We start from the raw sequence: 14,819 nt of genomic DNA, 5'->3' as shown, positions 1-14,819 counted from the left end.
ACCGTGAGCTCCAACGTTTGCGCAATAGACTGTTTCATGAGAATGGGCCCTTTTCTTTTTTTGTTTCTTTACTAACCATATAGTCAAATTTAGAATTATAAAACTCAATCGTTTAATCGCATATTGTGTACTGTTTGTTATTTTGCGGTACTGATTTGTAACAGGGGACACATCACGCAGCATCTACCCAAACAAGATTTCTTAACCTTAGTCAGGCCGATTAAGCCACTAGCCGAACTGACAGTTACACAAGGAAAAGGATACGAAGGACCAGTGCTGAGTGCACAAATATGTTAAGAGCTTTTAGAGGTCAAGGAGGAGGAAGTTTTAGGCATCATAAGGAGCATTAAGGTGGATAAGTCCCCAGGGCCTGATGGGATTTACCCCTGAGTTTTGAAGGAAATAAGAGACAAGGGTACATGGCCCTTGACCAGTATCTTTGTGCCCTCTCTAGCGGAAGGCAGAGTCCCAGAGGACTGGCGCATGGCTAATGTTGCACCTCTATCTAAAAAGCGAACAAGGAAAAATCCTGGGAACCATAGACCAGTGAGTCTCATGTCAGTTTTAGGGAAATAGCTGGAGAAAATTCTTAGGGATAGGACATTCGAAATCCCATGGCATGATTCAGGAGAGCCAGCATAGCGTTGTGTGTGGAAGGTGTGCATTACTAACGTGATTGAGTTTTTTGACAAGGCGATGAGAGGGATTGATGACGATATGGCAGTGGATATTGTCTACATGCATTTTAGTAAGGTGTTTGACAAAGTCTCTCATGGGAGACTAATCTAAAAGATTAAGATGCATGGTATCCGTGGAGAAAATCTGCAGATGCTGGAAATCCCAGCAACACACACTAAATGCTGGAAGAAATCAGCAGGCCTGGCAGCATAAGTGAGTCCTGGAGGGGGAGGGATGAAGTAAAGAGCTAGGAAGTTGATCGGTGAAAGAGACAGAAGGCCATGAAAGAAAGAAAAAGCGGCGAGGAGCACCAGAGGGAAGTAATGGGCAGGCAAGGAGATAAGGTGAGAGAGGGAAAAGGGGATGGAAAATGGTGAAGGCAGAGGGCATTACCAGAAGTTTGAGAAATCAAAGTTTAGAGGGCATGTGCTATCACGAGAAGTAGATAAACTTTGGCAGTTTTCTCTGGAGTGTCAGAGGCTGAGGGGAGATCTGAAAGAGGTTTACAAGATTATGAGAGGCACAGATTGGACAGAGAGCATGTGTTTCTCAGATTGAACTGTCTAATACCAGAGGGCATGCAGTGAAGGTGAGAGGGGTTAGGTTCAAGGAGAATGTGAGGGGTAAGTTTTTTACTCTGTGTGTCTTGGATGCCTGGAATGCACTGCCAAGTATGGTGTTAGAAGAAAATACATTAGCGACTTTTAAGACCATAAGAAACAGTAGTAGGCTATTTAGCCCACTGAGTCTGCCCTGCCATTTTATCACAGCTAAACCAATTTTCTTCTCAGCCCCAATCAACTGTCTTCTTCCTGTATCCCTTCATGCCCTGGACAATCAAGAATCTATCAACCTCTACCTTAAATATACATACAGACTTGGCCTCCAAGGCTGTGTGTGACAAAGAATTCCAGAAATTCACCACTCACTGGTGAAAGAAATTAAGAGACGTTAGGATAGGCACATGGATGTAAAGAAGATAGGGCATGGTGTGGGTAGGAGGGGTTAGTGTTTGGCTGTTTCAGATTTGCTCTTTAGCTGATTTAGCACAACATTCTGGGCTGAGTAGCCTATTCCTGTGCTGTACTGTTTTATGTTCTAACATAGATCATAGAACACAACAGCACAGTAAAGGCCCCTCGGCCCATGGTGTTGTGCCAAACTTATAACTGTCTCTAAGATGAATCTAACCCTTCCTTCCAACATAGCTCTCCATTATTCTATCACCCATTAGCCTACCTGAGAGATTTTTAAATTTCCCTAATGTATCTGCTTCCACCACCACCCCTGGCAGTGCATTCCATGCCCCAGTCACTCTCTCTGTAAAAAAAACTTACATTGCCTCATGATACTTTCCTCCAATCAGTTTAAAATTATGCCCCTTAGTATTAGCCATTTTCGCCCTGGGAGATGTCTCTGGCTGTCCATTTAATCCATGCTTCTTTTAATCTAGTATACCTCTATCAAGTCACCTCTCACCCTCCTTCACCCCAAAGTGAAAAGTCTTAGGTCGCTCAAACCCATCTTCATAAAACATGCTCTCTAATCTAGGCAGAATCCTGCTAAATCTCCTCTGCACCCTCACTTAAATCTTCCTCACATTTCCTATAACGAGCTGACCAGAAATGTACACAATATTCCACTGTGGTCCAACCGAGTTGCAACATTATCTTGCATCTCCCAACTAATAAAGGCCAATAGCCATACACCTTAGAACATAGAATAGTACAGCATAGTACAGGCCCTTCGGCCCACAATGTTGTGCCAACCCTTAAAACCTGCCTCCGAAATAACCCCCTACCTTAAATTCCTCCATATACCTGTCTAGTAGTCTCTTAAATTTCACTAGTGCATAGGTGTCAAACACAAGGCCTGCGGGCCATATCCGGTCCGGCGTACAATTATATCCGGCCCGCGAGATCATTTTAGATAGATCTATTATTTTAATTATTAATGGCCCGGCGATATGAAGCGCTGATAACACACAAACTACAGATCCCATAATGCAGCGCAACAGCTGCCAATAGGCTACCCGGGAACATTCCCGCGTCAAGCGTCTGTTGCTGTATACAACACTATTCTGAAGTCAAAGCTAACCCCTAACAATGGCGAAGAGAAAAGTTGATTCTGAAAAAAGAGTCTTTCAAAACCGATGGGTTGCTGAGTATAGTTTGTGAGATAGCCACTGATTTAAGAACACAGTTGATTGAAAGAAGCAACCCATTTATTGCATACTCGCTTGCTGTGGATGAAAGTGCTGATATGACGGACACTGCACAGCTGGCTATCTTCATCCGAGGAGTGGACTCCAATTTGTGTGTTACAGAGGAAATATTGAACATCAAATCGATGCACGGGACAACGACAGGAAAAGACATTTTTGAAAATGTATGTCAAAGTGTAACCGACATGAAATTGCCCTGGGACAAATTTATTGGACTTACAACAGATGGAGCACCGGCGATGTGCGGTGAAAAAAGTGGACTAGTGGGAAGGATGCAGGTAAAGATGCAGGAGGAGAACTGTACTGGTGTGTTAACAACATATCACTGCATCATACACCAAGAAACGCTGTGTGGTAAAGTCCTAAAGATGGAACATGTAATGAGCACTGTAACACAAGCCGTAAACTTTATCCGAGCTAAAGGTTTAAATCACTGGCAATCTCAGTCTTTTATGCGGGAAATAGATTCAGAGTTTGCCGACATTCCTTATCATACAGAGGTGCATTGGCTGAGTCGGGGAAAAGCTCTCAATAGAGTTTTTAAACTCAACAAGGAAATCTGTCAGTTCATGGACAGTAAAGGAAAAGACTCCACAGTTTTGCGGGATGAAAAGTGGAAATGTGAGTTGGCGTTTCTGGCTGACATAACAACACATCTCAGCGTCTTAAACCTTCAGCTCCAGGGACATGACCGCATGATCACTGACATGTATGATGCAGTGAAGGCATTTCAAGTGAAGCTGCTCTTATGGGAGCACCTGCATGAAACCTGCAGTCCATCCTGAGAATCTCCACAACACAGAACCTTACACCAAACCTAAACGAACTTATTGCCAAGAAAAGATGCCAAGCATCCAGCTCTGACAAAACGGCATAAGAGCAAAGAAAATTGAGTGTTTTGATTTGTTGTTGTTTTAACTTTTGCTGAAAAGCACAAATTTTATTTATATTTTCAGGGTTTTTTTGCAGCATGCTCATATTTTTAACTTGTATAATACTGACAGGAGATATTTTTATGGAAAGCAAAATATTTAGGTTATTTAAAGTTTTAGTATATTTTTTCTGGAATAATATTCCTATCTGTTTTTATTCATATTTATGTTCAAAAAATGTTTAGTTTTAGTGTGTTCAATAAATGTTTATCCTGTTCGGCCCACGACCTAAAGTGTGCTTGGAGTTTTGGCCCCATGTGCAATTGAGTTCGACACCTCTGCACTAGTGTATCTGCCTCCACCACTGACTCAGGCAGTGCAATCCACGCACCAACACTCTCTGAGTCAAAAACCTTCCTCTAATATCCCCTTTGAATTTCCCACCCCTTACCTTAAAGCCATGTCCTCTTGAATTGAGCAGTAGTGCCCTGGGGAAAAGGCGCTGGCTGGCCACTCTATCTATTCCTCTTAATATCTTGTATACTTCTATCATGTCTCCTCTCATCCTCCTTCTCTCCAGAGAGTATAGCCCTAGCTCCCTTAATCTCTGATCATAATGCATACTCTCTAAATCAGGCAGCATCTTGGTAAATCTCCTCTGTACCCTTTCCAATGCTTCCACATCCTTCCTATGGTGAGGCAGCCAGAAGTGGACACAGTACTCCAAGTGTGGCCTAACCAGAGTTTTATAGAGCTGCATCATTACCCCATGACTCTTAAACTCCATCCCTTGACTTATGAAAGCTATCACCCCATAAGCTTTCTTAACTACCCTATCTAGCTGTGAGGCAACTTTCAGGGATCTGTGGACTTGTATCCCCAGATCCCTCTGCTCCTCCACACTACCAAGTATCCTGCCATTTACTTTGTACTCTGCCTTGGAATTTGTCCTTCCAAAGTGTACCACCTCACACTTCTCTGGGTTGAACTCCATCTGCCACTTCTCAGCCCACTTCTGCATCCTATCAATGTCTCTCTGCAATCTTCAACAATCCTCTACACTATCCACAACACCACCAACCTTTGTGTCATCTGCAAACTTGCCAACCCACCCTTTTACTCCCACATCCAGGTCATTAATAAAAATCACAAAAAGTAGAGGTCCCAGAACCGATTCTTGTGGGACACCATTAGTCACAACCCTCCAAACCGAATGTGCTCCCTCCACCATGACCCTCTGCTTTCCGCAGGCAAGCCAATTCTGAAACCACCTGGCCAAACCTCCCTGGATCCCATGCCTTCTGACTTTAGACCATAAAATGATAAGACATAGGAGCAGAACTAGGCCATTTGGCTCATCGAGTATGTTCAATCATTCCATCATGGCTGATGTATTATCCCACTCAACACCATTCTCTTGCTTTCTGTCCTTACTAATCAACAACCTTTCAACAACTGCTTTAAATAAACCCAATGATATGGCCTCTACTGCCATATGTGGCAATGAATTCCACAAATTCACCACCGTCTGGCTGAACAAGTTTTTCATCTCTGTTCTATATGGACATCCTTCAATTCTAAGGCTGTGCCCTCAGGTGCTATACTCCCCCAGTATAAGTAACATCCTCTCCATATCCACTCTACCTCAGCCTTTCAGGCTACGTCCACACTACGCTGGATAAATCCATAACCGAAGCTTTTTCTCTTCGATTTTACCCTCCATCCACACTAAAACGGCGTTTTCATCCCCCGAAACTGGAGCTTTTCAGAAATGCTTTCCAGGGTGGGTATTTTTGAAAACGCTACTCAGACAGATCAGTGTGGACAGGGTAACCAGAGACTTCTGAAAACGTTGTCAGACGGCAGCGTGCCATTTCATTGTTTTCTTAAACGCAACCTAACAATTTCAGAACAGAGGGCAACGAAACTGACGCCAGAAGAGTTGGAAATGTACTCACCAAAAACTTTGACGCATAACTTAATGAATAAATAAATATACTCACTTTGCCCTGTTTTCTGTCCTTGCTCGTATGAAGGTAGTTTACCTATTTATGCAAGTACTTCTCTGACAATAGATGTGTAACAGCCTAATGTAATATTGTATGGAAATACAAGATAACACTGATGCAGATATGTTTTATACATTTAACAAGGTGCTTTATTAATGCAACAGAGTTAGTCAGTTTTTCAATGTTCGTCATCAGCCGGGTCAATCTGTCCGTGAACTCCCTGTCGGTTGCCTCCGTACACTCCAGTATTTGTTTTTTTTTACTTTTAAGTTGTCCTGCGCGAAAGCCAACAGCTGTCCATCGTTTTAAGTTTTTCTAGTCTGTAACTACACAGACGCGCACTTTCATGGCGAGATTTGACACCAAACAGGTCGCTTGTTTTCGGTAGATGTGTCCTGCGCATGCACAGTAGGAGGAGATTCACCAAAATCTCCGTTTCAGTGTGGATAGATATTTTAAAAAACGCATTGTGTGGATGTCTATCGTTTTTACGTGAAACTGGCGTTTTCAAAATTATCCGGTCTAGTGTGGATGTACCCTCAATATTTGATAGGTTTCAATGTGATCCCTCCTCATTCTTCTAAACTCCAGTGAGTATAGGCCCAGAGACATTACATGCTTCTCACAGGTTAACCCTTTCTTTCCTGGGATCATTCTCGTGAACTTCCTCAGGATACTCTCCAAAGACAGCACACCTTTTCCTAGACAAAAGGCCCAAAATTGCTCACAATAGTCCAGGTGTGGTCTGACCAATATCTTATAAAGCCTCAGCATTACATCTTGGTTTTTGTATTCTAGACCTTTCAAAATGTATGCTAACTTTGCATTTGCCTTCCTCACTGCTGACTCAACCTGCAGGTTTATCTTTATGGAATTCTGTGCATGGACTTCCAAGGCCCTTTGCATTGCTAAGTTTTGAAATTTCTCCACATTCAGAAAACAGTTCACACCTTTATTCCTTCTGCCAAAGTGCATGACCATGGACTTCCCTGTACAATATTCCATCTGCCACTTCTTTGCCCATTCTCCCAATCTGTCTAAGTCCTTCTGTAGATTCCCTGCTTCCTCAACACTACCCACCCCTCCGCCTATCATCGTATCATCTGCAAACTTGGTCACAATTCCATCATTAAAATCATTGACACATAACATGAAAAGAAGCTGTCCCAACACAGACCCCTGTGGAGCACCACTAGTCAAAGGCAGCCAATCATTAAAGGTGCTCTTTGTCTCCTACCAGTCAGAAAGTCTTAGAGGCATAGAAAAGTACAGCACAGAAACAGGCCTTTTAGCCCATTTAATCCACGCTGAAACAATTTAAACAGCCTACTCACATCAACCTGCACCAGGATAAGAGCATCCCATACCCATAAAACCATACAACAATTACAGCAGGGAAACAGGCCATCTCAGCTCTTCTAGTCCGTGCCGAACGCTTACTCTCACCTAGTCCCACTGGCCTGCACTCAGCCCATAACCCTCCATTCCTTTCCTGTCCATATTCCTATCCAATTTTTTTTAAAATGACAAAATCAAACCTGCCTCTACCACTTCTACTGGAAGCTCATTCCACACAGCTACCATTCTCTGAGTAAAGAAGTTCCCCCTCGTGTTACCTCTAAACTTTTGCCCCTTAATTCTCAACTCATGTCCTCTTGTTTGAATCTCCCCTACTCTCAATGGAAAAACCCTATCCACGTTAACTCTATCTATCCCCCTCATAATTTTAAATACCTCTATCAAGTCCCCCCTCAACCTTCTACACTCCAAAGAATAAAGACCTAACTTGTTCAACCTTTCTCTGTAACTTAGGTGCTGAAACCCAGGTAACATTCTATCAAATCTCCTCTCAATCTTCTACATTCCAAGAAATAAAGTCCTAACTTATTCAATCTTTCCTTATAACTTAGGTCCGCCAGACCCAGCAACATCCTTGTAAATTTTCTCTGTATTCTTTCAATCTTATTTACATCTTTCCCGTAGTTTGGTGACAAAAACCCTGAATCTTGGTGTTACCTGCAAATTTGCTGATTTAGTTAACCACATTATCATCCAGATTGATGATATAGATAACAAACAACAACTTTTGTTTAGTAGGGGAACTAAGGGTTATGGGGAAAAGGCAGGTAGGTGGAGGTGAATCCATGGCCAGATCAGCTGTGATCGTATTGAATGGCGGAACAGGCTCAATGGGCTTACTCCTGCTCCATGTCTTGTGTTCTTATATACCTATCCAAACTTATCTTAAATATTGAAATGCACCACATGCACCACTTGCGCTGGCAGCTACTTCCACACTCTCACGACCTTCTGAGTGAAAGGTTTCCCCTCATGGTCCCCTTAAACTTTGCAACTTTCACCCTCACCCATGATATCTAGTTGTAGTCCCATGCAACAATAGACTCCAACAACTTTCTAACCACTGAGGTCAGACTAATTGACCTATAATTTCCTTTCTTCTGCCTCCCTCCTTTGATGAACAGTGGAGTAACATTTGCAATTTTCCAATCCTCCAGAGCCATTCCAGAATTCAGTGATTCTTGAAATATTATTATTAATGTCTCCACAAGCTTTTCAACTACCTCTTTTAGAACCTTGGGATATAATCCTTTTGGTCGAGGTGACTTAGCTACCTTTAGATTTTTCAGCTTCTCAAGCACCCTCTCCTTAGTAATAGCTGTTCTGTCATCATCCCTGCTAGTATCCCCTGCCAACCTTTGGCCAGCTCTCTCATGCTTCTGCAATTCCCTTTACCAAATTTACTCATGCAAAAGTTAGAAAAGACAGTATTGCCAATTATAAACCCTAAAATCTGGGTCCATTACATCGATGATAACATTGTTATAGTAAAACATGGCTGGTGTTAGAATATAAAATGTAGAAATCTACAGCACATTACAGGCCCTTCAGCCCACAATATTGTGCCAACCATGTAACCTACTCCAGAGACTGCCTAGAATTTCCCTAGCGCTTAGCCCTCTATTTTTCTAAACTCCATCTAAGAAGCTCTTCAAAGACCCTATTGTATCCACCTCCACCACTGTTGCCGGCAGCCCAACCACACTCTCACAACTCTCTGCGTAAAAAACGTACCCCTGATATCTCCTCTGTACCTACTTCCAAGCACCTTAAAACTGTGCCCTCTCGTGTTAGCCATTTTAGCCCTGGGGAAAAGCCTCTGACTATCCACATGATCAATGCCTCTCATCATCTTATACAACTCTTTCAGGTCACCCCTCATTCTCTGTCGCTCCAAGGAAAAAAGGCTGCTCACTCAACCTATTATCATAAGGCATGCTCCCCAATCCAGACAACATCCTTGTAAATCTCCTCTGCACCCTTTCTATAGATTCCACACCCCTCCTATAGTAAGGCGACCAGAACTGAGCACAGTACTCCAAGTGGGGTCTGACCAGGGTCCTATATAGCTGCAACATTACCTCTCGGCTCCTAAACTCAATCCCATGATTGATGAAGGCCAATGCACAGTATGCTTTCTTAACTACAGAGTCAACCTGCGCAGCAGCCTTGTGACCGAGGCCAGAGAGTGATAGTTGATGGTTGCCTCTTTCAGTGGAGACCTGTGATGAGTGGAGTGCTGCAAGGGATTGGTGCTGGGTGCATTGTTGTTTGTTATCTATATTAATGATCTGGATGATAATGTGGTAAACTGGATCAGCAAATTTGCAAATGACACCAAGATTGGGGGAGGGATTTGGTATTAGACAGTGAGGAAAGTTATCATGGCCTGTAGAAGGATTTGCATAAGCTGAAATAATGGCTGGAAAGTGGCAGATGGAACTTAATGCAGACAAGTGCGAGGTGTTGCACTTCGGTAGGACCAACCTGGGTAGGTCTTATGCAGTGAATGGTAGGGCACTGAGGAGTGTGGTAGAGCAAAGGGATCTGGGAATGCAGGTCCACAATTTGTTGAAAGTCATCACAGGCCAATAGGGTAGTAAAGAAAGCATTTGGCACACTGGCTATCATAAATCAATGTATTGAGTACAGGAGATGAGATGTTATGTTGAATTTGTATAAGATGTAGGTGAGGCCTAATTTGGGGTATTGTGTGCAGTTTTGGTCAACTACCTGTAGGAAAGATGAAAACAAGGTTAAGAGTACAGGGAAAATTTACAAAGATGTTGCTGGGTCTGGAGGACCTGTGTTAAAAGGAAAAATTGAATAGCTTAGGACTTTATTCCTTAGAATGTAGTAGAATGAGAGGAGATTTGATGGAGGATACAAAATGATGAGGGGTATAGATAGGGTAAATGAAAGCCGGCTTTTTCCACTGAGATTGGGTGGGATGACAACCTAAGGTCATGGGTTAAGGGTGAAAGGTGAAAAGTTTAAGGGGAACATGAGGAGAAACTTTTCACTCAGAGGGTCATGAGAGTCTGGAATGAGCAGCCAGCACAAGTGGTGCATGCCAGCTCGATTTCAATGTTTAAGAAAAGTTTGGGTAGGTACATGGATGGTAGGGTATGGAGGACTCTGGTCATGGTGCAGACCAGCAGGCATATGATTGCTTCATGTCAGTAGACTGGGCCATATTCACTGACTCATCACAGGATCTGAACAAATACACTTCATGAGTACAGTCATAGACATCCCCACAAAATCTTCCCAAACCAGAAGCCCTGGAAGAAATATCAGATCATTATTCTGCTGAGGGCCAATTAAGTGGCATTCATGTCTGGTAACCAAATTAAACACAAGAGGTCCAGGTACGATTTCTGGAAAGCCATCTCACATGTGAAGTGGCAATTCTGTACCAAACTTGAATCACTGAAGGAGGCTCGACACTGTGACAGGACTTGAATGCTATAACTGTTGTGTATTTAATATTTCAATAATATTTGAGTATTCTCATAAATATATTGCTTCATTAAGCATTCTTTGTTGTTTATATAATTCATTATGGTTATATGTAAAAATACATGAATTACATGCATCATGACAGTACCATGTGATATGTGTGCACCTCACTTAATGTAAAAAACAAAGTTAGACTCACATCTTTTGGTCCTCGTTTTCTTTCGAATTAGTTGAATGCTTTGAAATAAAAAAGCAAACAGTGGTGACGAAGTATTTTTTAAATGAACCCAAGATGGCTATCCTCCTGCTGAAGTGGAGTAAGACATCTAAGCAAAAAAAAAGCTCATCGAGGAACAGTCTAGTAAAAAAACAGTGCAGCATGTGCAGAGACATTCATATTTAAAAAAGAGAGTAAACAGAAGAATTCATGGGTTCATAAACAGTGACTACCAGTTGATAAAAATCACAAAAAAATGAAAGAGCAGAAGTGGCTGGTCTCATCAGAAAGATAGATGTGTTTGATTGCAAAGTGAGTAATTGGCTCATGTATGCTATAAGACCATAAGATATAGGAGGAGAAGTAGGCAATTTGGTCCATAAACTCTGCTTTGCCGTTCAATCATAGGCTGATTCAATTCTTCCAGTCATCCCCACTCCCCTACCTTCTCCCCATACCCTTTGATGCCCTGGCTAATCAAGAACCTATCTATCTCTGCCTTAAATGCACCCAATGACTTGACCTCCACGGCCGCTCGTGGCAACAAATTCCACAGATTTACCACTCTCTGACTAAAGTAATTTCTCTGCATCTCAGTTCTAAAAGGACGAACTTCAATCCTGAAGAGATGCCCTCTTGTCCTAGAATCTCCTACCATGGGAAATAACTTTTCCATATCTAATCTGCTCAGGCCTTTTAACATTTGGAATGTTTCTATGAGATCTCCCCTCATTCTTCTGAACTCCAGGGAATACAGCCCAAGAGCTGCCAAACGTTCTTCATACGGTAACCTTTTCATTCCTGGAATCAATCTCATGAATCTTTTCTGAAGCCTCGCCAATGTCACTACATCCGTTCTAAAATAAGGAGTCCAAAACTGCACACAATACTCTGTGTGGTCTCACAAGTGCCTTATAGAGCCTCGACATCACATCCCTGTTCTTAAGAGGGGTGATTGATAAGTTCGTGGCCTACAGTAGAAGGAGTCAATTTTAGAAAACCTAGCACATTTATTTTTTAGTATCATCTCCTCCTACATTTACAGACTTAGTCCAACGGTCGTGGAGCATATGGATCTTGGACCTCTAGAAAGTGTCCACAGCAGGGGTGATTGGTAAGTTCGTGGCCTAAGGTGGAAGGAGATGACTTATAGAGCTTTCATTACATGCACACACAGTTCAACTCTTTGAGTGATTATGTGGAAAGTTTGAAGTTAATAACTCATCTCCTTCTACCTTAGACCTACGAACTTATCAAACACTCCTGATCAGTTATTAAGTTTCTGCATTAATCACTCAAAGAGTTGAACTGCATGTGCATGTAACGAGAGCTGTATAACTCATCTCCTTCTACCCTAGGCCACGAACTTATCAATCACCCATGCTGTGGACACTTTCTGGAGGTCCAAGATCCGTATGCTCCATGACCGCTGGACTAAGTGTGTAAATGTAGGGTAAATGTAGGAGGGGACTATACTGAAAAATAAATGTGCTAGGTTTTCTAAAATAGACTCCTTCTACCTTAGGCCACAAACTTATCAATCACCCTCATATATTCTATACCTCTAGAAACAAATGCCAACATTGCATTTGCCTTCTTCACAACTGGCTCAATCTGGAGGTTAATCTTTAGGGTATCTTGCACAAGGACTCCCGAGTCCCTTTGCATCTCTGCATTTTGGATTCTCTCCCCATCTAAGTAATAGGTCTACCCGTTTATTTCTTCCACCAAAGTGCATGACCATACACTTTCCAACATTGTATTTCATTTGCCACTTCTTTGCCCATTCCCCTAAACTATCTAAGTCTGTCTGCAGGCTGTCTGTTTCCTCAACACTACTCGCTCCTCCACCTACCTTTGTATCATTGGCAAATTTAGCCATAAATCCATTACTACCGTAGTACAAATCACTGACATACATCGTAAGAAGCAGCAGTCCCAACACCAACTCCTGTGGAACTCACTGGTAACCCACAGCCATCCAGAATAGGATCCCTTTATTCCCACTCTGTTTTCTGCTGACCAGCCAGTGCTCCACCCACACTAGTAACTTCCCTGTAATTCCATAGGCTCTTATCTTGGCTAAGCAGCCTCATGTGCAGCATCTTGTCAAAGGCCTTCTGAAAATCCAAGTACATGACATCTACTGCATCTCCTTTGTCAACCCTGCTTGTAATTTCCTCAAAGAATTGCAGTAGGTTTGTCAGGCAGAATTTTCCTTTCAGGAAACCATGCTGGCTTTCACCTATCTTGTCATGTGCCTTCAGGTATTCCGTAATCTCATCCCTAACAATTGATTCCAACAACTTCCCAACCACTGATGTCAGGCTAACAGGTCTATAGTTTCCTTTCTGCTGCCTCCCACCCTTCTTAAATAGCAGAGTAACATTTGCAAATCGAACAGTATATAGCATCCTGGTCAGACCCCACTTGGAGTACTGTGCTCAGTTCCAGCCACCTCACTACAGGACGGATGTGGAAACTATAGAAAGGGTGCATAGGAGATTTACAAGGATGTTGCCTGGATTGAGGAGCATGCCTATATGTACTGAGCAAATTGAACACTATTTTGACGCAAATAGAATAGTCAATGAGAAACAAGTACCAATTTTGCTGAGTGCATTGGATTTAAATGCACACAGTTAGCTTTTAAGCTTAACTGGTCTAACCAAAGCAACTGAAATGAGCTTTGCTGATTTAGAACTGAAACCATTATTTATTGCAGAACACTTCCGGTTTCGTAAGTACAATCAAAGGGAGGGGGAGTCCATTTCACCATACGTGGTTAGAAACATAAAAACATAGAAAACCAGCACAACACAGGCCCTTTGGCCCACAATGTGTGCTTACCTTAGAAATTACCTAGGGTTACCCATAGCCCTCTATTTTCCTAAGCTCCAAGAGTCTCTTAAAAGACCATATTGTATCCACCTCCAGCAGCGTCGCTAGCAGCCTATTCCACACACTCACCACTCTCTGTGTAAAAAACTTACCGCTGACATTTCCTCTGTACCTACTTTCAAGCACCTTAAAACTGTGCCCTCTCATGCCAGCCATTTCAACCCTGGGAAAAAGCCTCTGACTATCCACATGATCAGTGCCTCTCATCATCTTATACACCTCTTTTAGATCACCTCTCACCCTCCACCACTCCAAGGAGAAAAGGCTGAGTTTACTCAATCTATTCTCATAAGGCATGCTCCCCAATCCTTGTAAATCTCCTCTGCACCCTTTCTATGGCTTCCACATCCTTTCTGTACTGAGGTGACCAGAACTGAGCACAGTACTCCAAGTGGGGTCTGACCAGGATCCTATAGAGCTGTAACATTACCTCTTGGCTCTTAAACTCAATCGCACGGTTAATAAAAGCCAATGCACCATATGCCTTCTTAACCACAGAGTCAACCTGTGCAGCAGCTTTGAGTATCCAATGGACTCGGACCCCAAGATCCCTCTGATCCTCCACACTGCCAAGAGTCTTACCATTAATACTATATTCTGCTATCGTACTTGACCTACCAAAATGAACCACCTCACACTTACCTGGGTTGAACTCCATCTGCCACTTCTCAGCCCAGTTTTGCATCCTATTGATGTCCCGCTATAACCTCTGACAGCCCTCCACACTATTCACAACACCCCCAACCTTTATGTAATCAGTGCATTTACTAACCCATCCCTCCACTTCCTCATCCAGGTCATTTATAAAAGTCATGAAGAGAAGGAGTCCCAGAACAGATCCCTGAGGCACACCACTGTTCACTGACCTGTCTACAACCGCTCTTTGCCTTCTATGGGCAAGCCAATTCTAGATCCACAAAGCAATGTCCCCTTGGATCCCATGCCTCCTTACTTTCTCAATAAGCCTTGCAATGGGAACCTTATCAAATGCCTTGGTGAAATCTATATACACTACATCTACTACTCTACCTTCATCAACATATTTAGTCACATCCTCAAAAAATTCAATCAGGCTCGTTAGGCATGACCTGCCTTTG

The 14,819-nt window shown here is 42.7% G+C and overlaps 1 protein-coding gene across 1 annotated transcript in view; it reads right to left on the bottom strand.

The window, feature by feature from the left end:
• The window catches only part of LOC140725861 (F-box only protein 41-like), a gene marked incomplete at its 5' end in the record, with an annotated part of 371,488 nt that overhangs the window by 54,506 nt on the left and 302,163 nt on the right, over window positions 1-14,819 (bottom strand). Inside the window, one exon of the mRNA XM_073041806.1 lies at window positions 10,804-10,841. Coding sequence (XP_072897907.1) covers window positions 10,804-10,841 — 38 coding nt within the window. The remainder of the gene's footprint in view (window positions 1-10,803; window positions 10,842-14,819) is intronic.

The sequence above is a fragment of the Hemitrygon akajei genome, chromosome 4 (assembly GCF_048418815.1).
Source record: "Hemitrygon akajei chromosome 4, sHemAka1.3, whole genome shotgun sequence".
Lineage (NCBI taxonomy): Eukaryota > Metazoa > Chordata > Chondrichthyes > Myliobatiformes > Dasyatidae > Hemitrygon > Hemitrygon akajei.
Note: the sequence above shows the minus strand (reverse complement) of the source record. Positions and strands in the feature narration are given on the sequence as shown.